A 26,379-nucleotide genomic window follows, 5' to 3' on the forward strand; every position below is an offset into this window, starting at 1 on the left:
TAAATAACAATAACAAAAATTGCAATAATAATAATAATCAGATTTAACATGAAACACTTGTTCCAAACTCATTTGTTCCAAACTCTGTTCCAACATTCTGTTCCAAACTCTCTTCTGTTCCAAACAGCAACTGACCCATCGAAAGATGAAGGTAGTCCTAATTAATTATTATTATTGATTGATTGGTTGAGCCAGACATGCTTACGAATGAAGGCAATAGTATTTTGAAAGACGAAAGCACATCAAAGCACAATGTCTCTGTTAATAAAATATGCTATTAGCATTGAATGTTGTAAATTGTATCTGTAGCAGAATCCTAAGCATTACATATCAGGCTACATTAACACAAATAATACAGTAACTACAGAATAGCGCATGGCGGTCTGAGAAACGAGCGGATTGGAAGTTTCTCCCAAACGAAACTAAATTACAAAATACATCAAATAAAAAAAAATGTTGAGCATGCATGTAAACGATTATTACATTTAATGTAGAATAATATTTGTTTATACAGGCTCTTATTCGGCTTCTAAAGAGCCTAATCCAGGAACAGGAAACAGTGAGGAGGTTCGTAAAATCAGCTTTAATAATAATAATTTGTCCGTGTGAATATGAACACAATCCTGCTGTGACATCTGTGTGAGTAATTTCTCTTTCTCTTCGCAGGTTCCTCAAACGGGCTTCATTCATGAGGAAATTACAGACACCAGACCTCACACTGATCCAGATGCAAGAACTAAAACAGTCTATGCTACTCAACAATTACCCACAAACCCCTCTGATTCAACTAAAACAGTCATTGATTAGTTGCCCCATCATCATCCTCATCGTGATCTAATGAGGGTCTGAATGACAGAAAAATGCACAATTATCTGTATTTACATTATTGTCTATCATTTATGGGGCAGTGATTACAGTAAATACATATTAGTGATTAACTGCTTCAGTTTATTATTTGCTCATTAAACACAACCATTGCCCCTGCTGAAGGGATTTATGTCATTTTCTCATTTTGATTCAATTGTATACTTTATCAAATGTGTTTGATGTGTTTTTCTTTGTCCATAATTATGAACATGATAAAAGGCAATGCTGGTTCTTGGCAATGCTTTGTTATTATTGTAGGAGCCATATTCACTTTAATTTTATAAATGTTTATTTAAATATTTGTTTGGTGCTAAAATGTTAATGGTGTCTGTTTCTTTAAGTGTGTGCCCTCTATAGGTACCAGGGAGCTGAGAAAATGTTAAAAAGGAAATACCATCCCTGACAGGGGGGGGGCGCTGGTGTGGGAGCTTACAGTTTTTGACCGTGCACATGGAACCGTGCACATGGCATGGAACTGGCCTACATTTAGATTTGAATTGTTTGTTTTATTTTACAGTTTGTTTGTTTTGGTTAAAAATAAATTTAAGATATTGCTGTAACCTCAACAAATCTGGATCTTTTACTTTGCACGCGTCAGGACATACACATCAACACCTCCTACAGTGGCTAAGACAAAGGAACAGAATTGGACATCTGAACCCGTTTTTACCACTACATTATGTCAAAAAACTTTGCTTTCAAAATGGAATTGGTTTGAGAAGAGGATAAATCTTGATTGGAATGGATTGAGACCATATGGTACTGGAGCAAACAAAGGAAACTTCTCAAAGAGGTATGTGTTTGAGGATGCAAGGTGCTGAGCTAATGCTAAGTTAAATTTGAATGTTATTGGAAAGACTTATCAAGTTTGATTCTGCAGACAGTGGATATAGGAATTCATTTGATGGAAGAATTCAAAGATCTCGATGTGTGTAATTTTTAAGAAGTATCAACGGAGATCTGATTGAAAAGGGTTTGTCTTTGGATTGAATCTGATTGTTTGAGACAAAATGGAGGATTTAATGTTTAATGTAGAGCAAGCCAGTAGCTCAGCTCAAAAAGACTTAATTGAGGATGCTGCTCGTTTGAAAGCCAGTAGAGCAGGTAAGATGGCACATCTTACAAGGCGAATGAATATTGTTAATTCTTTGATGGCTGATGGTGAATATTTGGAAGAAGTAAAGGGGAACATGTTGAAGTTTAATGAACAGCTTGATAAATTCAAGTCTCTTCAAGAATCATATGTTCAAGTGTTAAGTGAAGAGGATAAAGCTGAAGATTTGAAAATTTGGTATAAACCAAGAATGAAGCAAGTTGAGGAGTTTGTTTGCACTGTTGAAAGGTGGATGTCTGCTGTTCAAAACTCTGACTCTCAAGCTGATACTCAAGTTTCTTCTGCTCTTAAAGTCACTAGTCAAGAAGATGATGAAGATAATGCCTCAGTAGTTTCATTTGTGCATAGTAATAGATCTGGCGGGTCCAGCAGATCAAGTTCAAGCAGAACAAGTGTGTTAGCATCAACTTCAGCACGTATCTCTGCAGAGGCAAAGAAAGCAGCATTACTTGCAAAAGCTAATGCACTGCAACAAAAACATGCTATAGAAAAGAAAGAAGAAGAACTTAGAAAGATGAAAGAGGTTTGGAAAGTTCAAGTAGAAATTGCAGCCGACACAGCTAAAATTGAGTATCTCAAGACTACTGAAAACTCTGTAACAAAAGGCAATGTGAACACTAAAGATCCCATGAATGTTTATTGTAAGGAGACGTTGAGTAAAATCCCATCAAGTGCTGCATACACTCTACAGGTAAAACCAAAAGAGAATGTTCATGCACAACTCCCTATAGCACCAAATGTGACTGCAAGACATTCTTATCTTAACACTGTGAATACTGATTCTAAATCATCTGTACAAATATCTCATGCAGCTCAAGCAAGATCACTAACAAGGAGTGATTCATCTTCAAGTAGCAGCATTGAAGGACCTGATTTTGCTACAATTCTTCAAAGACAAAACAACCTGACAGACATGCTTGTGAAACAACAACGTCTTTCCACCTTACCCAGGGGAGAGGTTCCAGTTTTTAATGGAGATATTCTGCAGTACAGGGCATTCCTTCATTCTTTTGAGCACATCATAGAAAGTAAAACTGATGACAATGAAGACAGATTACATTTTCTCATTCAGTACACAAGGGGGCTACCACAGGATCTTGTTAGAAGCTGCCAACACATGTCATCGAGCAGAGGCTACCAGAAGGCAAAACAGTTGTTGAAAGAATACTTTGGTAATGAATATAGAATTTCATGTGCTTATATTGAGAAAGCACTCTCCTGGTCTTCCATTAAATCAGAAGATCCAAAAGCTTTACAAGCCTTCGCATTGTTTCTTAGAAGCTGCTGCAATGCCATGGAAGACTTGGAGTTCATGGAAGAACTGGATACAGTCGCCAATATGAGGAATATCGCTCTGAAACTACCATACAAGCTCAGAGAGAGGTGGCGTACAAAGGCATTCGAGTTACAAGAACAAAGGAATCACAAGGTAAAGATGGTAGATCTTGTCAGCTTCATTGAAAAACAAGCTAACATTGTCTCAGACCCAATATTTGGTGATATCCAAGACTCAAGTCCAAGTAAAGGAACGCCCAAAGTGCTAACGAGACCTAAATCTAAAAGTAGTTTTGCCACCAGTGTTCAAGAGAGATCACTACAGACATCAACTAAAGGTTCACCACCACAGTCATGCCTCTACTGTAATAATGGACATGAATTGCTGTCATGCTTGCAGTTTGGAAAGCAGCCACACAGGGAAAAGATAAACTTCACAAGACAGAAAGGAATCTGCTTTGGGTGCTTGACCAAAGTAGGACATGTGAGTAAAGACTGCACAAAGCGTCTCACCTGCACCATATGTAACAAACAACATCCAAGTGTACTACACATCAAACCAGCGGAATCATCCACACAGATTAAGAAAACGCCTGTGAGCAGCACACAGGTATCTCTGCGAGATGGTAAGCATAATGGAGTCAGAAAACCACAGGGTTACACAGAGTGTTTGCTGTCAATTGTACCAGTACAAATTAAAAGTTCAAAGGGAAGTCAGATTCTGCACACATATGCCTTTCTTGATCCTGGAAGTTCGGCAAGCTTCTGTACTGAGGACCTTATGAGGAAACTCAACATTGCTGGAAGAAAGACTAACATTCTTCTTCAAACTATGAGCCAGGATAAGTCTGTGCCCTCTTATATTGTCAGTGGTTTGGAAGTTTCTTCATTGGAAGAAAATAACTTTATTCCACTGCCTGAAGTCTATACGCAAAAGAGCATGCCTGTTGATACCTCTAACATTCCCACAAAAGAAGAGTTGTCTAAATGGTCTTACCTGAAACGGGTACAGATTCTTAGGATTTCAGCCAAGGTGGAGCTGCTGATTGGAAGCAACACTCCCAAAGCCATTGAACCTTGGGAAGTCCTTAATAGTAAAGGGGATGGGCCATATGCGGTTAAGACTCTGCTAGGGTGGGTTGTTAATGGTCCTTTACAAAGACAACCCACAGCAAGCAGTTTTAGCTGCAATGATGATATTGTTGTTGTTAACAGAATTTCTGTTTCAAACCTTGAAGAAATGTTGAAACAACAATACAATCATGATTTCAATGAAAGGTCAAGAGAAGACAAGGCGGAAATGTCTGTAGAAGACAAAAGATTCATCAAGATTGCAGAACAGTCAATCAAGTTGAAAGACGGACATTACACTCTTGATTTACCTTTTAGGAAGGAAGACACAGCGTTACCTAACAATTATCAAGTAGCAGAACAGCGACTTCAGAGTTTGAAAAGAAAGTTCAAAAGGAGTGAACAATTCAAAATCGACTATACTAAATTTCTTACAGAAGTCATAAATAAAGGCTATGCTGAAGTAGTGCCACAACAAGAATTAAAAAGAACAGATGGTAAACTGTGGTACATCCCACATCACAGTGTATACCATCCACAAAAACAAACCATAAGAGTTGTCTTTGACTGCGGTGCTACATTTCAAGGCAAATCCCTCAACTCAGAACTACTTCAAGGTCCTGACTTGACCAGCACACTTTTCAATGTTCTTACCAGATTTCGCCAAGAGTCTGTAGCTCTTATGACAGACATCAAAGCAATGTTCCATCAGGTCAGAGTATCAAAGTCAGATATTGACTTTTTAAGATTCCTCTGGTGGTCAGATGGTGATGCCAGTATGCCTGCTGTGGAACATCGGATGCTAGTACATCTTTTTGGGGCAGTATCATCTCCCAGTTGTGCTAATTTTGCTCTGAGACAAACAGCCAAGGATAATAAAGACCGTTTTCAATCTGAGGTAATAAACACAGTTGAAAACAACTTCTATGTGGATGATTGTTTAAAGTCACTACCAACAGAGCATGAAGCAATAGAGATGGTAAAAGGCCTTACAGCTCTCTGTCAAACAGGAGGATTCCATCTCACAAAATGGGTGAGTAACAGTCGCACTGTTCTTACACACATTCCAAAGGAAGACAGAGCTCAAAATGTAAAGGAACTGGATCTTGACCGGGAAAGGCTTCCCACTGAAAGAGCACTTGGATTATTGTGGTGTGTTGAGAATGATGCTTTTAAGTTCAGTATTACTGTAAAGTGCAGATCCCACACCCGAAGAGACCTGCTGTCAGTTGTAAGCTCAATATATGATCCACTTGGATTCTTAAGTCCATTCACTCTACCTGCAAAATTGCTTCTCCAAGATCTCTGTAGGAACAAATGTGGTTGGAATGAGGAAATACCACAAGCTGCAGTAGAAAAGTGGACAAAGTGGATAAAGGATCTTGATGAAATACAAGGTTTCAGAGTAGCACGATGTGTTAAGCCGATTGGGTTTGGAAAATTGAAGCAAGCTGAGCTGCATCATTTCTCTGATGCCAGTGAGCAAGGTTATGGTACAGTGAGTTACCTGAGGTTGATTGATGAAACACTCACTGTACATGTGGCTTTCATGTTGGGAAAAGCCAGGGTTGCTCCGCTTAAGCAAATTACCATACCACGTCTAGAACTAACAGCTGCAGTGCTAGCAGTTAGAGCGGATGCTATGCTAAGGAAAGCTTTGGAGCTGGATCTCAAAGACTCAGTGTTTTGGACTGATAGTCAGTCAGTACTGAAATATATTGCAAATGAGAGTGTAAGATTTCGCACGTTTGTTGCAAACAGAATCTCTGTTATCAGAGAAAACACAGATGTCATGCAGTGGAAATTCATCAGAACCAAGCAGAACCCGGCAGACTTGGCATCAAGAGGAATAAGTGCCAGCACATTGATAAAGTGCAAAGAGTGGATCCATGGACCAGACTTTCTATGGAAGAAAGAAGAGGAATGGCCTAAAGAGTCCCTGGTATCTGTGTCACTCTCACCTGATGATGCTGAAGTTAAAAGAAACACCGCTGTGTTCAGTACTGTTCTTAAAGACAAGGAAAATCCTACCAGTCAACTGCTTAACTACTTTTCAAGTTGGACAAAGCTAAAGATAGCAGTTGCATGGTTCTTAAAGTTCAAGAATGTTCTTCGATTACTCAGTACAAAAAGGAAAGAAATCCAGGTAGCCTACATGAATAACAACACTAAAAACCCAGACAAGGTACGTAAAAAGGTAAAAGCATTCAAACCATCACTTGGAGCACAATCCATAAGCTTGGATGATCTCTTAAATGCAGAAAAGGCTATTGTCAAGTTTTACCAAAGACAAAGGTATGCAAAAGAAATGTCACAAATGGAAAAGGCATCGAGTGTGAGAAAGAGCTTGAATCGGTTCAGCAGCTTGTACAAGCTCGATCCTGTAATGGATGATGGAGTTTTAAGGGTTGGAGGAAGACTAAACAAGTCTGCAATGCCTGAGGAAACAAAGCGACCAATAATACTTCCAAAAGATCTTCACATCTCAACGCTTATTCTTCAGCACATACATGAACAGCTCGGACATGTTGGCAGAAACCATGTTCTCTCACACCTGAGAAAGAAATATTGGATTATAAATGCCAATTCTGCAGCCCGCAAAGTTCTGTCTAGATGTGTGGTGTGTAAGCGTATAAAGGGAAAAATCGGAGAACAAAAGATGGCAGACTTACCTAAGGAAAGACTACAAGCTGACCTTCCACCGTTTAGCAATGTTGGAGTTGACTATTTTGGACCTTTTGAAACAAAAAGAGGTAGAAGTCAAGTAAAAAGGTACGGAGTCATTTTCACATGCATGACAAGCAGAGCAGTTCACCTAGAAATGGCTCACTCGCTGACCACAGATTCCTGCATTAACGCTTTAAGACGATTCATAAGCAGAAGAGGTCAAGTATTGCATATTCGATCTGATAACGGAACTAACCTGGTGGGTGCAAAGAGAGAATTACAGAATTCACTTTCAGAATGGAACCAAGGCGCAATCCAGAAAGCAATGCTCCAGAAAGGAATTCAGTGGACATTTAATCCTCCAGGAGCCTCACATCATGGGGGAGTGTGGGAGAGGCTCATTCGCATGGTGAGACAGATCCTGTGCTCTATTTTGCAAAACCACACCCTTGATGATGAAGAATTACAAACGCTCTTTTGTGAGACAGAATCCATCTTGAATAGTCGTCCCATTACCACAATGTCTGATGACCATCAGGATCTCGAGCCTTTGACACCAAAACATATTCTCCTCCTAAAATCTAGCCCTGCTTTACCACCTGGATTGTTTCAGAAGTCAGATGTATACATCAGACGTCGATGGAGGCAAGTACAATTCTTAGCTGACCTATTTTGGAAGAGATGGTGCCATGAGTACTTACCACTACTACAGGAACGACAAAAATGGTTTACTACCAAACGAGGACTACAGAAGGGGGATATTGTCTTAGTTGTGGACAGTTCAGCACCTCGTGGATCTTGGCCTATTGGAAGAGTAACAGAAGTTTTACCTGATTCCAAAGGACTTATAAGAACTGTTAAACTTAAGACAAAGACTGGGTTCCTGGAAAGACCTATCACCAAGCTTTGCCTGCTGTTAGAAGATACAGAAAACGACTAGAAAATTAAGTATTATTTCCTTGTATATGCATATATGACTCCATTCATATTTAATTTTTTTGTAATTGATGTTTAAACCCTCAATTAGGGGCCGGGTGTAGGAGCCATATTCACTTTAATTTTATAAATGTTTATTTAAATATTTGTTTGGTGCTAAAATGTTAATGGTGTCTGTTTCTTTAAGTGTGTGCCCTCTATAGGTACCAGGGAGCTGAGAAAATGTTAAAAAGGAAATACCATCCCTGACAGGGGGGGGGGCGCTGGTGTGGGAGCTTACAGTTTTTGACCGTGCACATGGAACCGTGCACATGGCATGGAACTGGCCTACATTTAGATTTGAATTGTTTGTTTTATTTTACAGTTTGTTTGTTTTGGTTAAAAATAAATTTAAGATATTGCTGTAACCTCAACAAATCTGGATCTTTTACTTTGCACGCGTCAGGACATACACATCAACACCTCCTACAGTGGCTAAGACAAAGGAACAGAATTGGACATCTGAACCCGTTTTTACCACTACAATTATTTTAACATTAAATCACATCAGTAACTAATCAATCAATCAGTTATTTTTATTTATATAGTGCTTTTGACAAAACAGATTGTATCAAAGCACTGAACATTATCAGATAGGAGAATAGAGCGATAGTAAGGAGAGATTAAGCACTATTTTTATTATAATTATTATTATTTAATGCAGAGACGGCCTCTATAATCAGTTCATCGATAATCGCTAGAAATAAGCAAAAAAAGTAAGCAAGGAACCAAAATCCTGTTCATACAGAATGGAGTAAAAAACCCAGCACATAATTTCCAGTTCAATTTTAAGTGCATGTCAGACTGTGCATAAGACCTATAGAGAGAGAGAGTGAGTGAGTGTGTGTGTGTGTGTGTGTGTGTGTGTGTGTGTGTGTGTGTGTGTGTGTGTGTGTGTGTGTGTCTGGTTCCGGTGATCTGTCCACGGGGCTACTTCCTCTAATGCCAACATAGTTTTCTAGTCTTTTCAAAAGAATGTTTTGGCCACTATGTTCAAATGCAGTGCTGAGATCTAATAGCACTAATGACGAGATCCGATGATAGAAGCAGGTCATTAGTAACTCTAATGAGAGCAGTCTCAGTACTATGGTATGGTCTGAATCCTGATTAGAGATCCTCACAGACACCATTTTTTCCTACGAATGAATATAGTTGTGAGGATACTACCTTTTCTAGTATCTTTGACAGAAAAGGGGGATTAGAGATCAGTCTTTGGGGTCAAAATGTGTTTTTTTTTTTATGAAAGGCTTAACTACAGCCAGTTTGAAGGTTTTGAGAACATGTCCTAATGACAAGGAGGACTTAATAATAATCTTATGGAAGCAGTTCTTTTGATAGTTTGGATAGAATAGTGTCTAACATACATGTTTTGGTTTAGATGATTTATCAGTTTTACAATCATTTGCTCTCCTATAGTAGAGAATGAGTGTATTTTTTCGTCAGGGGATCTATAGTGCACTCTGATGTGAAACTGAAGCTGACGGCTGCATAGTTACAATTTTATCTCTGATTGTATCGATCTTAGAAGTAAAGAAGTTCATTCAATCTTTAGTCACTGTATTGAATAAATACCGTAATTATAAACAAGTTTGTTTTCCTGTAAAACAGAATATTCTTAATATATTGCTAGATAAAATTCAGATCTAGCAGTTTTTAATGCTTTCCTGTACAATATGGTACTTTCCCACCAGGCTATATAGAATGCTTCTAGGTTGGTTTTTCTCCAGGTGCACTTTTATTTTCTGTGAAAGCATTTCCTCCAGATTATTTCTTCTGCTTTGTAAAGATATTTATTTTTTCTTGCTTTCCACTTTTTCTCTCTCTCTGTCTCTCTCTCTCTCTCTCTCTCGGAGGAAGTGGGCGTCTCTATATTCATCAGTTCATGTTGAACATGTGATCAGGAAGAAGAAACTCACAGAGTGAACACCCAGAGATTCAGAAGAACTGAATACAACAGAGAAGATCACTGAAGAAGAGAAGAATGAAGATCATCTGGACTTTGACTCTGCTGATGATTCCTGGTGAGAATCTCAACTAAATCACTAAAACACCACGGAGACTTTAACAGTTAATGATGAATGGATGTTAAAATGATCTTCATTCTCATGTAAATATATCAGTGTTGTATTAAGATGCTGGTTTGTTGTAGGTGTGTTGGGCTTCAGAGTGACGGGATATTCAGGAGGAGGAGTCAGCATCACATGCAGATATGAGACACAATATAGAAACAATGCTAAGTATTTTTGTAGAGGACAGAATCCAGGATGTTCTGATCTCATCAAGACTGAAGAGAAAGATAGATGGGTTTATTCTGGAAGATTCTCTCTTTATGACAACACCAGTGCTGCAGTTTTCACTGTGAATATCAGAGATCTGAGAGAAGAGGATTCTGGGACGTATTGGTGTGCAGCTGATATCTCTTGGGATGCAGATTCCTACACTGAAGTCAATCTGAAAGTTTTAACAGGTGAGTAACTGAGACTCTAAACCTGTGATGATCATCAGCAGCACACTCAACACTGACTGATATTACTGAGGCTTGTAGGCTACATGTGATCCAAAACACCAGAAAATCAATAACCTTAAGTACTAATTAAAAGCTAAAGAGCAAATATATGAACACAGTGATAAAGAAGGAGTCGTGTGTGTCTCACTGTGTCAATCAGAGAAGATGAAGTGCTATTCTTCCTCAAAAACATCATCATCTTCACACTGATACTGAGTTTGTGTTCAACAGGTCAGAAGATCAGTGCTGTGTCGGGATATTCAGGAGGAAACGTCATTATAAACTACAAATATGAGATGTCACATATGAACCACATGAAATACATCTATAAAACTAGAGCAGATGGATTTCTTCCTTTAATAAACACTAAAAGAGCAGCAGAATGGACACATGTGGGTCGATTCTCTGTTCATGACGACAGATCTGCTCGTCTCTTACGTGTGTTCATCACAGATCTGAATCTGAACGATTCTGGAGAATATAAGATTATAGTCCAAGTTTCTGAAGACTACAGTTTCTTCTCTGAGTTTCTCCTGAACATCATCGACGGTGAGCTGCTTTCATCTGTGTCTGTGGTGAACTGATGAATCTGTTGTTTAATGTGAACTTGGTTTGACTCTCAAACAGCTGATTGTTGTGAGAAGAGCATCAGTCTATCAGCTGCTGCAGGAACATCTGTGAACATCAGCTGCAAATACCCAGGATCCCACAGCGCCGACGTGAAGTTCATCTGCAGGAGATCTGGATCTGATCTCTGTGCTGAAGAGACGTCTGTGAAGGAGAGCAGAAGATGGAGCGCCGAGGGACAGATCCAGCTGTATGATGACCGAGAGCAGCGGCTCCTGACGGGAACCATCAGTCATGTGACTCCACGACATTCAGCTGAATACTGGTGTGGAGTTCAGTCTGATCAAGAACACAAGAGCTTCATCACACGAGTCCTCCTCAGAGTCACAGGTACAGATGACTTTCTCTCTCATATATCAGAAGGAAATCAAATCTACATTCAGCAGATCACTGTGTGTCTTATAATACATTAAACCCACGGTCTGTCTGAATACTCAATTCTGATTGGCTGACAGGTGTGCATTAAAACCATTAATTGCACAAGTAGTTTGAAGTCAGTGTAATCAGTGTTTTATATTAATTGTATAGCTATTTTTTTGCAAGAGAAAGGTAATAGCCTAGATACTTTAAATTCTACACTATATTCCTCAGGATAATGGTGGTAATATTGCAGTTTTTTGAAATAACTAAACACTTTAATGTAGATAAAAACGAAGCTTTGTGTAGAATAATATTGTTCTCCTCGCTGAGAATCAGCACGCAATTCATCAGAGGACAGTGTTTGTGTTTTATTTTTTATTTCAGTCTTTAAATGAACTTGAATTGTTATATATAGTTATCTGATTGTAGACTCACATCCCAGCTTACATTGTCTCTGTGAGTTTTACAAATAGCTGTTTAGATCATCTAATCTAATACCTATGAGCTAGAGCAGGGTGTAAACACCAGAAAACATCTGGACACTTTAAAAGCAGAGGTTGCTCTGTATCTGACATATTCTGTGTTCGGTGCTGCAGAAGATGGTCAGTTCTTCTTCAAGTCTGCTCTTCTGGATGCAGTTTGTAGTCACTTCATCAGTCTTGTTCTACAGTGAAGAAGCTGCAGTTAAAGATGATCATCTAGTAACCTGCTACGATCTGAGAAACAACAAACTTCAGTTTCACAAACTCACAGTTCACTGTTTTTTTTCTGGGTGTTTCTGTATCAGCAAACGGGAATTCTGGGTAATAAATGTGTGACAGGCATCAGTCACACATGAGACAAGTGATAGGTCTATGTGTGAAAAACAACCTTTAGAAAATGATGGTTTTGTTGTTTTATTTTACAGATATCTTAGAAACATCAACACCATCATCTACTTCATCATCATCATCATCATCATTGTCGTCGTCATCATCATCTTCACTGCAGAGAATGTGTGTCAGAAACTGATAGATTTTAAAGGATTCAGATGGTCGTCTGAAACAAACCCTGACCATCAGATGACGCCCACACTGTGTGAACAGATCAAGTTTAGCCAACATTGAATATAAAGTCAGAGGAAAGCATTTCCTCCAGATGAGTCTGATTATTTCTTCTGCTGTGTAAAGATTAAATGTTTTTTTTCTTGCTTTCCGCAGTTTGTCACTTGTGTATGTAAGTCTTTAGATAAATACGTGATTTTCTATAGAACTATAATTACAAAAATAAAAAGTGTGTATTTTGTGCATCACTAGCATAATCATAATCATATGAGTTTGCAGAATATTGATTTCAAAGATGTTGATGAAGTCAATTTTATTATGTGGAACTTTTTCAGACTGAAAAATAAAAAAATAGTCAATTAATACTGTCAGGTTCAAGAGATTTCATTTCATTTCATCTCTCTCTCTCTCTCTCTCTCTCTCTCTCTCTCTCTCTCTTTTTCTCTCTCTGTCTCTCTCTCTCTCTCTCTCTCTCTCTCTCTCTCTCTTTTTCTCTCTCTGTCTCTCTCTCAGAGGAAGTAGGCGTCTCTATAACATTCATCAGTTCATGTTGAACATGTGTTCAGGAAGAAGAAACTCACAACTCATCTGAACACACAGAGATTCAGAAGAACTGAATACAAGAAGATCACTGAAGAAGAGAAGAATGAAGATCATCTGGACTTTGACTCTGCTGATGATTCCTGGTGAGAATCTCAACTAAATCACTAAAACACCACGGAGACTTTAACAGTTAATGATGAATGGATGTTAAAATGATCTTCATTCTCATGTAAATATATCAGTGTTGTATTAAGATGCTGGTTTGTTGTAGGTGTGTTGGGCTTCAGAGTGACGGGATATTCAGGAGGAGGAGTCAGCATCACATGCAGATATGAGACACAATATAGAAACAATGCTAAGTATTTTTGTAGAGGACAGAATCCAGGATGCTCTGATCTCATCAAGACTGAAGAGAAAGATAGATGGGTTTATTCTGGAAGATTCTCTCTTTATGATAACACCAGTGCTGCAGTTTTCACTGTGAATATCAAAGATCTGAGAAAAGAAGATTCTGGGACGTATCAGTGTGTAGCTGATATCTCTTGGGCTGCAGATTCGTACACTGAAGTCAATCTGAAAGTTTTAACAGGTGAGTAACTGAGACTCTAAACCTGTGATGATCATCAGCAGCACACTCAACACTGACTGATATTACTGAGGCTTGTAGGCTACATGTGATCCAAAACACCAGAAAATCAATAACCTTAAGTACTAATTAAAAGCTAAAGAGCAGATATATGAACACAGTGATAAAGAAGGAGTCGTGTGTGTCTCTCTGTGTCAATCAGAGAAGATGAAGTGCCTTTCTTCCTCAAAAACATCATCATCTTCACACTGATACTGAGTTTGTGTTCATCAGGTCAGAAGATCAGTGCTGTGTCGGGATATTCAGGAGGAAACGTCATTATAAACTACAAATATGAGATGTCACATATGAACCACATGAAATACATCTATAAAACTAGAGCAGATGGATTTCTTCCTTTAATAAACACTAAAAGAGCAGCAGAATGGACACATGTGGGTCGATTCTCTGTTCATGACGACAGATCTGCTCGTCTCTTACGTGTGTTCATCACAGATCTGAATCTGAACGATTCTGGAGAATATAAGATTATAGTCCAAGTTTCTGAAGACTATAGTTTCTTCTCTGAGTTTCTCCTGAACATCATCGACGGTGAGCTGCTTTCATCTGTTTCTGTGGTGAACTGATGAATCTGTTGTTTAATGTGAACTTGGTTTGACTCTCAAACAGCTCAAACAGTGTTTGGTGTCGCAGCATTAGACGACCGTTTTCAAGTCTTCTCATTTTCACAGAAAAACCACAGGCGTTAGTTATGGAAAGTCAAACAAGCAGAATGTCGTTTTGTTTTCTGAGTGTATCAGCACAGATGAATTCTGGGTAGTGAATGTGCGAATGACATCAGCAACTCTTACATTTCCCGTTAGACACGTGATGTGTGGATGGACAAAAAAAACATTAGAAATTCATTGTTTTATTGCTTTTTATACAGACATTGCAAAAACAACTTTGTCATCATCATCAACCTCGTCTTCCTCCTCCTCATCATCATCATCATCATCATCATCATCATCTGCTTCTTCATCTTCATCATCATCTGCTTCTTCATCTTCATCATCATCTGCTTCTTCATCTTCATCATCAGTCACATCTTCACTGAGCACTGAAATTCCCAAAACATCTTCTTCTAATGTGAAACCAGCAGGTGATGAAACACAAGCGTGTGATTCATGATGTAGTTCTGACCAAATAATTGTTTATTTATTGATGTTTTTTGTATTGATTTATTATTTTTTCCACACAGTTTAACTTTAGTTTGTAGTCCTTTTAAACAGAGCCAGGTTAGAGTGATTTCGTGCTCAACACTCTGCTTAGGACAGTCTGTACATTCAGCTTTATATGAGCATACAGATGCGTAAGAGAGACAAGAGCTTGTGTGATTGTACAGCGTGAGTCCAGTTTCATGGTCTGGCCGGTCCTATCCTAAACATCAAGCTACACTCACGATATAAGTGATGCTCTGATTGATCTAATTGCTTCTCTTGTCTTTTCAGGTTCTTATCTGATCATCTTCCTGGTTCTGGTTGTTCTGGTTCTGATCGTCGTTGGTGTCTTGTTACTGTTCCTCTGTAAGAAGCATCAGTCTCGAGGTAAGGCTCCTTCTTAATGTCTTGAGATGCTCAAGACGCTCCCCTTATACTGAGTTCAAAACAAAGATGTGTTCGTGCTTTCAAACTTTGAATCAGTCGCCACCTGCAGGCTGCAACGAGACGTGAGAAAAACACAGATATTTGATGACGTGTACGGTAACACCAATGAAATATAAAGTAGTCATTAATTTAAGGCTCCTGTTTTTATCAGGCGGTGATTTGTCGACTCAGGCTGGAGCAGGAACACGTGAACCGGTTAGATCAGTTCAGAATTATATGTTCAATTAATTCTAATGCCTTCTATAAAGGAAATCTTCAGAGCTGCAATAACTCCTCTGTCTCTCCTCAGGTTTCTCACGGTGGTTCTGAGGAGATGAAAGACAGACAGAAACAATTACCCACAAACCACTCTGATTCATTAAACACTGTTTATGCCGCTGCTCAATTACCCTTCATTGCATCTGCTGAGGATCTGAATTACACCGTGGTGAACTTCCAGAGGAAAGACTGCCCGGACAGAGTCAGATCGAGCAGTAATCAGGATTATAGTGAATATGCTGTTATCAGTCATCTCACTGACTGATGAGAAACAGCAGAACATCTCAATCAATGCAAAGCTTTGTTCAGGCTTTAATGTGTGGCATTTTTAATTTCTCTGATTTCATTTTTGATTTATGTGCTTATTTGGTCACTGTTTGCACGTGTGTCCTCTAGATGTCCCAGTCACTTTATACGGTCTGAATGAAGATTCTAGATCTATATGTTTGTAGATATCTCTAAAATAATGCTTTTAAAACAAATTTGAATGTGGAATATTTTATGTGAACACATATTATCATCACTTCTACTATTTTCTCTTGGAGGAAGTGGGCGTCTCTATAAGATTCATCAGTTCATGTTAAACATGTGTTCAGGAAGAAGAAACTCACAACTCATCTGAACACACAGAGATTCAGAAGAACTGAATACAACAGAGAAGATCACTGAAGAAGAGAAGAATGAAGATCATCTGGACTTTGACTCTGCTGATGATTCCTGGTGAGAATCTCAACTAAATCACTCAAACACCACGGAGACTTTAACAGTTAATGATGAATGGATGTTAAAATGATCTTCATTCTCATGTAAATATATCAGTGTTGTATTAAGATGCTGGTTTGTTGTAGGTGTGTTGGGCTTCAGTGTGACGGGATATTCAGGAGGAGGAGTCAGCATCACATGCAGATATGAGACACAATATAGAAACAATGCTAAGTATTTTTGTAAAGGACAGAATCTAGGATGTTCTGATCTCATCAAGACTGAAATGAAAGATAGATGGGTTTATTCTGGAAGATTCTCTCTTTATGATAACACCAGTGCTGCAGTTTTCACTGTGAATATCAAAGATCTGAGAGAAGAGGATTCTGGAACATATCAGTGTGTAGCTGATATCTCTTGGGCTGCAGATTCCTACACTGAAGTCAATCTGAAAGTTTTAACAGGTGAGTAACTGAGACTCTAAACCATGGCAAATATAATGTGTTTTTATTGTGCAATCTCAGATATACACTCACAACATTATGGACGTCTCAATCAACTGCAAAAACCCATAATTTTGTGAATCATTTTATCCACTGGTCTTTCAGTAGCTCTGCGATGCGTATCTTCACACATTGTGCAATTGAAAAAAAAATCACATGTACTGTGTACTTTCAACTTTGTTTGGATTTCATTTTCTCCTATGACTTTAAAATCAAATGACATTGGGTCTCATTATTATTCAATAGCCAGTTGTTTCAGTAGATAAGACCTGGCTGGGATTGTGTAGAGCTGTCGTCGGCTACATTAGCTGTTATACTGTACATTGAGTTGTTGTTGTAGTATTTACTGCACATGTAATTTTCTTGTGAAAGGCTCCAGCAGTGTGTGAAAGCAGGAACTGGACATCTAGAGACGGTTTGAAAATGTGTGGTAATTTGGTATTACAGCATTATTTGTTCATCTGACCTCAGTATTTGTTATTTGGATGTTCAGTAGAAGAGCAGTGTTCGAGTATTTCTTTACTATACTTTTACTGCGAATAAGAAATCTTGCAGATCAAAATACTGAAATGGTTTTTGTCTTCAACTGTTTTGTGTTAATTTTGCTCTTGCACTCAAGTTAAAATGAAGAACTTGTGGTTTTGTTTTCTCGTCGTCTCAGCGAACATGAATTCAGGATAGAGGATGTGTGAATTATATCAGTCACAAACATATTACTGAGATCTGTGTGCCAAAAACAAATAGTTTTTCACTTTATGTCATTGTTTAGACAAAGATGTTTCAAAAACGACATCATCACCATCATCATCATCATCGTCGTCGTCGTCGTCGTCTGTTTTCAAAGCATCAGAGTCTCCTCTCGTGTTACAAGGTGGCTGTGTGATAAAATCTAAATATCTTCCTCTCAAAGTGATGCTCTGATTGATCTGAATGTTCCTCCTGTGTTTTCAGACTCTTCTCTGATCATCTCTCTGGTTCTGGTTCTTCTGGTTCTGATCATCGTTGGTGTCTTCTTACTGGTTTTCTGTAAAAAGATTCGGTCTGGAGGTAAAACTCCTTTAGACACTAGACTCCTTTCAGAAACTGCTTCATATCAGGTTTAAAATGAAGATGTGTTTTTCACTTTGATTCTACAACTACACAAAACACATATCTGATGATGTGTGAAAACGTTTCCAGTAGATATCAGCACTGAAATGAGAAAGAGTTATTAATTTAATTCTCTTGTTTTATCAGCCAGTGATTTGTCGTCTCAGTCTGGAGCAGGAAAACATGAGCTGGTCAGTTCAGCAATTATATAAAATATGTTGATTTTTATTCATAATAAAAATAAATTCTATCTGTAATAACTCCTCTATCTCTCCACAGGATTCTCACACTGTTTGTGTTTATGAGGACATTAAAGACAGTTTACCCACAAACCCCTCTGTTTCTCCTGACTGTGTTTATGCTACAGTTCAGAAAGAGTCTCAGACCTTCATCACATCTGCTGAGGATCTGAATTACGCCGTGGTGAACTTCCAGAAAGACTGTCCTGACAGAGTCAGATCGAGGAATGATCAGGATTATACTGAATATGCTGCTATCAGTTATCTCCACGCCTGATCAGTCTTTCCCCTTGTCTTTAGCGTGAAGTATTTTTGTTACTTACATCATTCAGTGATGCTCCTCTGTTGTATTTTGTAGACATAGTCTTGTCTACCGTCTGATTCCTGTTTAAATGACCACACATTGTTTTGTCATCTGGACAGCGTTTGCAACAAGACCACAAGAACCAGATGAGTCCTCTGAACAATCTGACTCTGCTGCAGCCTAGAAATAAACCGCTGGTCTCGTCTGGTCAGAGGAGAATCGCACACTATTTCTCTTTTTCTCAATCTGAATTGTAAAAAGCGCTATATTTAACAGTGACTGTGCATAATTTTGTTCTGTAAATGACACTGAAATAGAAGCCCATGATGGTTTGGTCAAAGTTTGATGTAAATAAATGCTCAATATTTCACACTGCTGTGCACAATTTCTTTATTTCATTCTTTAAATACAAACTTGTAGCTCTTGTAAAACTTTTTTTAAACTCTTACACTTTAGTAAAAACAGCAGCTTTTTCAAACTGTTTTGATGATGTCATACTGCTCAGGCCCCACCCACAGCCGCTAACAGACGTCCCACGTTAGCATGTACGACCTGTAGCTCATTATCATTTAAAGAGACATGCACCGATATGAGCTGTTTTTTATGAGGTAAAAATTAAGGAATTTTAAGTAAAGTATGTTGCAGACATTTCATGAAGACCCTAAAGAATCAAACCAGCTTCTAAAATATGTCTACTTATTTCAGCTTTTTAGCTTATAATTTTAGCTTATTAGTTTATAAATCAACTTTACAGTATCCAGACATGTTGAAGGTTAGTTATTCAGCATTACACGATGTTTCTGGAGGTCATGTTGATGAAAACAGGAGCTTGTCTGAAACACACTAATACACTTTTATTATTCAAATCCGTTAAAGATTCTTAGGCTGCATTAATTAGATCAGCTGTAACCGGGAACACTACTCATAAAACACAATGTACTTGTGACATTGTAAAAAGAATGGCATCTACGCTAATATTAGTTCTGTCTCTTTCTCAATCTGTTTTCACAGTTTGTATCCAGACTAGATGGTGGATCAGCACCCAGAGATTATGTTCATCAGAGACCAGAACACCTAGATGCGCCTGTGGACAGATCACCAGATCCTGATGCACACACACACACACAAAGTCATCTACACTACCTGACACAGCTGCGTTTAAAATTAAACTGGAAGTTAAGTGCTGGGCGTCCGGTCAGAGGAGAACTGACCCCAACTGAGTCTGGTTTCTCCCAAGGTTTTTTTTTTCTTCATTCTGTATGCATGGGGTTTTGGTTCCTTGCCGCTGTCACCTCTGACTCTTTTTTTGAGGGGAACACTTAACTTCTAGTGATTATCGTCAAATTGATTTCAGAGACCGTCTCTGCATTTAATAACAAATTGTTCACTCTCGTCATTATACATCCCTGTCATTGTATTCTTCTACTTTATACTGTTCAGTGCTTTGAACCTGTGTTGTTAAAAACGCTGTATCATCTTGGTTACATGTGTATTTTAAAAGGTATGAAATAAATTTCAGTACCTTCATAACTTGGTACGCAATCTATTATAGTTTATAAAATTTTGGTATTGCAAATATGGTGTTACATGATGTTTCAAATGTATTTACTGAATCTATTAGAGAAACACTTCTCTTGCATGCCGTAGTTTGATAAGGTTGATTATGCAAAACCTAAACGCATTAATGAAACAGTACAAACTTTTTTGCATGTAACCAAGCCAGCTCGTGATGATCATCTCTTCATATAAAAACAACTAAATAGTATATGCTTTGCTACAAAAAGAGATCTCTGATTTCAACCAATAAAACTAAATAAAATCTTTTTACCAGCATCTTTTTAAGACTTGGAGCCATTTTTCTATTCAAAGAAATGAAAACTTTCACTCCATCTACTGGTTGTTACATGAACCGATTCCGTCCCTGACAGTGAAGATTTGTTTCCTTGCCTGGAAATGGAACCAATCTTTGAAGGGTGCTCTGGTTCTTTTTTTTAAAAAGAAAAGTTTTCACTTGTTGATTTTTTTTCTGTTTCAAGGAAAGTGTTATATAAGATGTGTGTGCTCATTTTTAACAGGAAAGCACTTGATAAAAGAGTTGATACCCCTTGGCGTGCTGTTTTAAAACTAGAGAATAATGTAAGACCTGAATGGAGAGTACTCTATAAGCCACCATTACTAAAAAGAACGGGAGACTTGCAGTGGAGAATCCTGCATGGGGCTATTGCGGTGAACTCTTTTATTTCAATTTTAGATTCAAACATTTGTCCAAATTGTCCTTTTTGCTCACAGAAAGAGACTGTTTTTCATGCTTTCATGCAATGCCTCAGACTTAAAACTTTGTTTACAATGATAAAAGGAATCTGTGAAGGGTTTGACGAATGTTTCTATGATCAAACTTTTATTATTGGGTTCAAGTATACACAGAAGAAACACATTAAGTGTCAACTATTGAATTTTATTCTTGGTCAGGCAAAATTAGCAATTTACTTGAGCAGGAAAAATAAAATAGAACAGAAAGATGATGACAATGTTATTGCTGTTTTTAGAGCCTTAATGAAGACACACACAGATAACACTAATCAGACACAGTGGCTGAGTGAATGGATGGGTCAGGCTATTTTGAGTCATGGCTCCAGTGTCAGTGCAGGGGTTGCTATTCTACTTGCACCTGAATTTAAGGAACAACCTGTAAGTGTTTTTGAGCTGGTGTCTGGCCGTTTACTGAGGGTTGATATAACTATTCGTGGTACTCAATTTTCATTTGTTAATGTGTATGCTCCCAATATTGGGGCTGAACGTGTAACCTTTTTCAAGAAACTTGAAGTTGCGTTGAGTGATGTTCCTCAGGATAGGATTATTGTTGTGGCCGGAGATTTTAACTGCACCTTAGATCACACTTTGGATAGAAACCATGAAGAACCACATAGTTGCTCAGCAGACACACTTCGATCATTGATCACTTATCATAATCTTGTAGATGTTTGGAGAGAATCTTTTCCTCAGGTTAGGCAATACACTTGGTTGAAAGTGAACTGCAACATGATTTCTGGGGCTAGACTAGATAGGATCTATGTACGGAAAAACCAAAGAGATAAATTCTATAACAGCTGTATTTTTCCTACTTCTCTGTCTGATCACCATTTTCTCTCTATTGATGTTACAACCTCTATGAACACTTTGAAACTTTCATACTGGAAATTTAACAATAAATTATTGCTAGATCACAACTTTGTTAGTTCTTTCACTGCTTTCTGGGAGATCTGGAGAGAGAGAAAAGGACAGTTTAAGTCCCTGAGTCAGTGGTGGGACATTGGCAAAGTTCAAATTAAACTTTTTTGCCAGAGTTACTCCGCTTACAATAAAAGTTTTTTGGACAATAGGATGGAACAACTTGAACAAGAAATACGTCGGCTAAACACTGATGGGGACATTGAGACTACCACAGAGGTTTTTGAGCACAGCAAGCTTCTTTTACACAACCTCTTAGAGGAAAGAGCCCAGGAAATGCTGACTCGTGCAAGATTTCAAACTTTTAACAGTATGGATTCTCCTACAGCTTTTTTTTTCAAAATGGAGAAGAAGACCCTGGATAGAAGTGTCCTAGGTTGTTTGAAACTTCCTGGGGGAAGAAGAGTTACTGATGCACATGGAATTATATCGCATGCACTGTCTTTTTATGAGGATCTCTACAGAGCGGAACCCTGCAATGACGACATTTTACAGGATTTACCTCACCTTTCAGATGGAGATAAATCTAGGCTGGACGAGCCATTGACTTTTGATGAACTCTCTATAGCCGTTCAAGGACTGTCTTCTGGAAAGGCCCCAGGCCTAGATGGACTTAGTGCTGAGTTTTATAAACAATTTTGGCATGTTATTGGAATAGACTTGTTTTCTGTGTTCATGGAGTGTCTTGAGAGAGGCACATTACCAGTGAGTCTACGGAGAGCGGTAATCACCCTGTTACCTAAAAAAGGAGACCTTGAGGATATCAGATGCTGGCGTCCAGTCTCTTTACTTGGAATAGACTATAAGTTACTTTCAAAGTCTCTAACCAACAGAATCAAACTGTATATTTCTTCAGTCATTCATGTGGATCAATCGTATTGCATTCCTGAACGGACTATTTTTGATAATCTTTTTTTAATTCGTGACTTGATTTCTTTTGCCAGGGTACATAAGCTGGACATTGGTTTTCTTTCCCTGGACCAGGAGAAGGCCTTTGACCGGGTTGATCACGCTTTCCTTTTTAAATGTCTTGAGGCTTTTGGTTTTGGACCTTCTATTATTTCTTATATTAAACTGCTGTATACAGACACGTATAGCATGTTAAAGATTAATGGTATGCTTACGAGGCCTTTCAGAGTAAGTAGAGGCATACGGCAAGGGTGTGGCCTCTCAGGAATCCTGTATGCTATTGCAATTGAACCTTTATTGGTACTATTGAGAAAAAAGCTGTGTGGTATATCTTCAGTGTTTCCTTACACTTCAGATTCAATGACTGTCAAACTGAGCGCCTATGCTGATGATGTTACTGTTTTTATTAGATCTGCTCGGGACGCTTGTGAACTTAAGTGAGTCCCTGGAGATCTATCAGAAAGCTTCCTCATCCCGAATTAACTGGCAGAAGAGTGCCTCCTTTTTATTGGGTGATTGGGTGAATGGAGGCCCTCCAGCACTTCCTCAGAACTGTTCCTGGAGTCTGGATGGGTTTAAAGTGTTGGGGGTCTTTCTCGGGACTGATCAGTTTATTCAGAAAAACTGGGATGGTTTTTTTGAGAAAATTTCCGGTCGGCTAAATAGATGGAGGTGGATTCTGCCTCAATTATCTTATAGAGGCAGAGTGCTTATTATTAACAACCTGGCAGCCTCTATGATGTGGCAGCGCGTAAGTGTTCTTGATCCACCAAAAGCTTTATTGCAGCGCTTACAGAAAATGTTTGTTGACTTCTTTTGGGATGGCTATCACTGGTTTCCTCCTGCATATCTTCACTTACGGTTCATAGGTGGGCTGAAAGCAGCTCTTCCCTCCACGCTTCTCCTGTTTATTAACTGTTTTCTGTTAGGGGGTCCATCCAGAGTTTCTTTTCCCAAGTTACTTGTGTCTCCCAATGTTAGTTTTTTATATGACGACCAGGAAGGAAAGTTACTGTCCTTTAATAAGCTGCAAGAGCTTGATTTTCAGGTGGCCGGAAAGAGAGACCTCTATCATATATGTGTTAAGACAGTTTACTTTGAACAAATTAAAGATAGAAGTGACACAAAATGGAGGGAATTTTTAACAGTCCCTGCTGAGCTTTCTACTTCTTGGAGGATTTTGTACAAGGGCCCTCTTCCTAAACGTTCTGGGGATCTACAGTGGAGGCTGTTACATTGTACTCTGCCTACTAATTCTCATGTTTCCAAATTTAATTTGAATGTTTCTCCATCCTGTTATTTCTGTTCCTTATCTGAATCTGTTTTCCATGCTTTTACTGAGTGTTTTAGATTAGCTCCAATGTTTACACTGCTCGAGAGACTAATTGAAGGTTTGGGCTTTGTTTTTAGCAAGACATTGTTTGTTTTTGGATGTAAATATTCAAAAGCACACAGTCAAGAGTGTACCTTAGCCAATTTTATCATGGGACAAGCTAAACTAGCCATTTGGAAGTCTCGTAGATTGGCTGCTGAAGGGCGAAATATAAATGTTCTTCGATATTTCACTTATCCTGGAGTCCAGGATAAGAGTGGAACATAGATTTTCTCAAATGACTGACAACTTGCATGATTTTGAGTTCAAATGGTGTGTAAATGGTATTTTGCTGTCACATTGTGAGGATGGGGAAATAATATTTAACTGGTGATGTATAGTGAGTGATGTTATTTTATTTTATTTTTTATTTTTTTTTCTTGATAAGCTAATGATAAGTCTAGAAGAAGATATAAAGAGAATTCAACAATCTATTGGTACTGAACAAAATCAAGAGCTAATTAAGATTTTAGATCAAAAAAAGAAAGAATTGGCTGAACTTTTAAACCGGAAAGCACAAGGAGCTCTGATCAGATCCCGTTTTCAAAACATAGAGTGGATGGATATACCTTCAAAATTCTTTTTTAATTTGGAGAAAAAAAATGGTCAAAAAAGACTTATATATGGCTTACGCTCAAAAGATGGTACACTTTTGTTGAATCATACAGAGATTCGTAAGAGAGCAATGGAATTTTATGAAGAACTGTATAGCAGTGAGCTTACACGCAGGTCAGACAGTGATAATGTGTTTTTTGAAGGTCTTCCTCAGGTATCAGATGATGCCAACAGTGAACTTGGTGGAGTGTTGACTTTGGAGGAGCTACAGAATGCCCTTCAGAACATGGAAAGCGGCAGAGCACCGGGAATAGATGGCCTATCTGTAGACTTTTATAAGTCCTTTTGGCCGGAGATTGGTGCAGATCTGCTTGCTGTCATCGAGAGTTTGAGCAGTGGAAAGTTACCACTGAGCTGCCGCAGAGCAGTACTCACTCTACTGCCAAAGAAAGGAGACCTGAGTGACATTAGGAACTGGAGACCTGTCTCGCTGCTATGCAACGATTATAAAATTCTGTCAAAAGCATTAGCAAACCGGTTAAGCAAGGTTTTAGGAGAAATTATTCACCCTGATCAGACTTATTGTGTACCAGGTAGGTAAATTTTTGATAATATTTCGTTTCTTAGAGATTTTAGTGACATTGGTAAACTTTTAGACATTGATTTTGGGCTAGTATCAATAGATCAAGAGAAAGCATTTGACAGGGTGGAACACAATTATTTATGGGATGTTCTGAAAGCTTTTGGTTTTAATAAAGCTTTTATTTATAATTTAAAAGTTTTATATTGTGATGTTGAAAGTTTACTGAAGGTAAATGGTGACTTATGTGCCCCCTTTAGAGTTCTTAGGGGTATAAGGCAAGGATGTGCTCTGTCTGGGATGCTTTATAGCTTGGCAATTGAACCTCTGTTGAGAAAATTCAGAACAGATTTAGAGGGTGTAAGTTTTCCTAATTGTGAAAACGTTTTTAAACTATCAGCTTATGCTGATGATATTGTCATTATCGTTAAAGAACAAAGGGATGTGGATAGAATGACTGGAATTTTAAGTGATTTCATGACAATATCCTCAGCTAAAGTAAACTGGAACAAAAGTGAAGCTGTTTTATTTGGTAAATGGTTGAATAGACAACTTGCTCTTCCTGCGGGGGTTAAAATGGAAGAAAGAGGGGTTTAAATACCTGGGAGTTTATCTGGGGGATGATACGACTGTTAAAAAAATTTTGAGGGAGTAGAAGGAAAAATTGTTGGTCGATTAAATAAATGGAAGTTTTTACTTTCCAATATGTCTTACAGAGGACGGGTATTAATTATTAATAATTTGGCTGCCTCCACTCTTTGGCATTGGTTAACTTGTATCGATCCCCGCCACTTTTACTGAAAAAGTTCCATCTATTTTAGTTAATTTCTTTTGGGATAATTTACATTGGGTTCCACAAAGTGTTTTATTTTTGTCTAAAGATGAAGGGGACAAGGTCTGATTCATTTACAGAGTAGAGCGGCAGCTTTTAGGTTAAAATTTGTGCAAAGGTTTATTGATTCTCCTGTAAATGAAAATTGGAGTGTGACTGCATCTATTATTTTAAAGAATTTTGAAGGTTTGGGCTTGGACAAGCCTCTGTTTTGGATGAACCCTAAGAGGATGTTTGTATCCAAGTTACCTATTTATTATTGTAATTTATTTAAAGTTTGGTCACTTTTTAAAGTGCTGAGATGTGAAAATACTGACTCTTTGTATTGGACTTTGCAAGAACCACTGATTTTTGGCTCACGCTTAGATGTGTCAAATGAACATTTTACTCCGTTTCTGACAGACTTACTTACCAAGTCTCATGTCACTACTCTTGGGAAACTAATTCTGGTTACTGGACCTGACTTTCTTAACATTGAAGCAATAGCGGAACAGTTAAACCTGAAGTCAACACGAGTAATAACTCAGT

General features: G+C 38.2%; 3 protein-coding genes across 5 annotated transcripts; all 3 read left to right on the forward strand.

Moving 5' to 3' along the window:
• The first annotated feature begins 1,301 nt into the window (after positions 1-1,301).
• On the forward strand, positions 1,302-12,892 carry LOC122350752 (polymeric immunoglobulin receptor-like). The gene is made up of 6 exons (XM_043247446.1): positions 1,302-1,660; positions 9,827-9,990; positions 10,119-10,436; positions 10,707-11,024; positions 11,103-11,432; positions 12,370-12,892. Exons 2-6 carry the CDS (start codon positions 9,951-9,953, stop codon positions 12,471-12,473), a joined length of 1,110 nt encoding a protein of 369 aa, XP_043103381.1. The 5' UTR covers positions 1,302-1,660; positions 9,827-9,950; the 3' UTR covers positions 12,474-12,892.
• Positions 12,893-13,018: 126 nt separating this feature from the next.
• On the forward strand, positions 13,019-15,813 carry LOC122350721 (CMRF-35-like molecule 4). 2 transcript variants are annotated; one of them, XM_043247408.1, is made up of 7 exons: positions 13,019-13,191; positions 13,320-13,637; positions 13,908-14,225; positions 14,563-14,775; positions 15,125-15,220; positions 15,432-15,475; positions 15,570-15,813. In XM_043247408.1, exons 1-7 carry the CDS (start codon positions 13,152-13,154, stop codon positions 15,801-15,803), a joined length of 1,263 nt encoding a protein of 420 aa, XP_043103343.1. In that variant the 5' UTR covers positions 13,019-13,151; the 3' UTR covers positions 15,804-15,813. The 2 variants fall into 2 exon arrangements, with proteins under 2 accessions (XP_043103343.1, XP_043103351.1); XM_043247416.1 differs by lacking the exon at positions 13,908-14,225.
• Positions 15,814-16,117: 304 nt separating this feature from the next.
• Positions 16,118-18,745, forward strand: LOC122350762 (CMRF35-like molecule 2). 2 transcript variants are annotated; one of them, XM_043247460.1, is made up of 6 exons: positions 16,118-16,258; positions 16,387-16,704; positions 17,513-17,614; positions 17,695-17,790; positions 17,980-18,023; positions 18,112-18,745. In XM_043247460.1, exons 1-6 carry the CDS (start codon positions 16,219-16,221, stop codon positions 18,346-18,348), a joined length of 837 nt encoding a protein of 278 aa, XP_043103395.1. In that variant the 5' UTR covers positions 16,118-16,218; the 3' UTR covers positions 18,349-18,745. The 2 variants fall into 2 exon arrangements, with proteins under 2 accessions (XP_043103395.1, XP_043103402.1); XM_043247467.1 differs by lacking the exon at positions 17,513-17,614.
• Positions 18,746-26,379: the final 7,634 nt, after the last annotated feature.

The sequence above is a fragment of the Puntigrus tetrazona genome, chromosome 1 (assembly GCF_018831695.1).
Source record: "Puntigrus tetrazona isolate hp1 chromosome 1, ASM1883169v1, whole genome shotgun sequence".
In the NCBI taxonomy this organism is placed as follows: domain Eukaryota; kingdom Metazoa; phylum Chordata; class Actinopteri; order Cypriniformes; family Cyprinidae; genus Puntigrus; species Puntigrus tetrazona.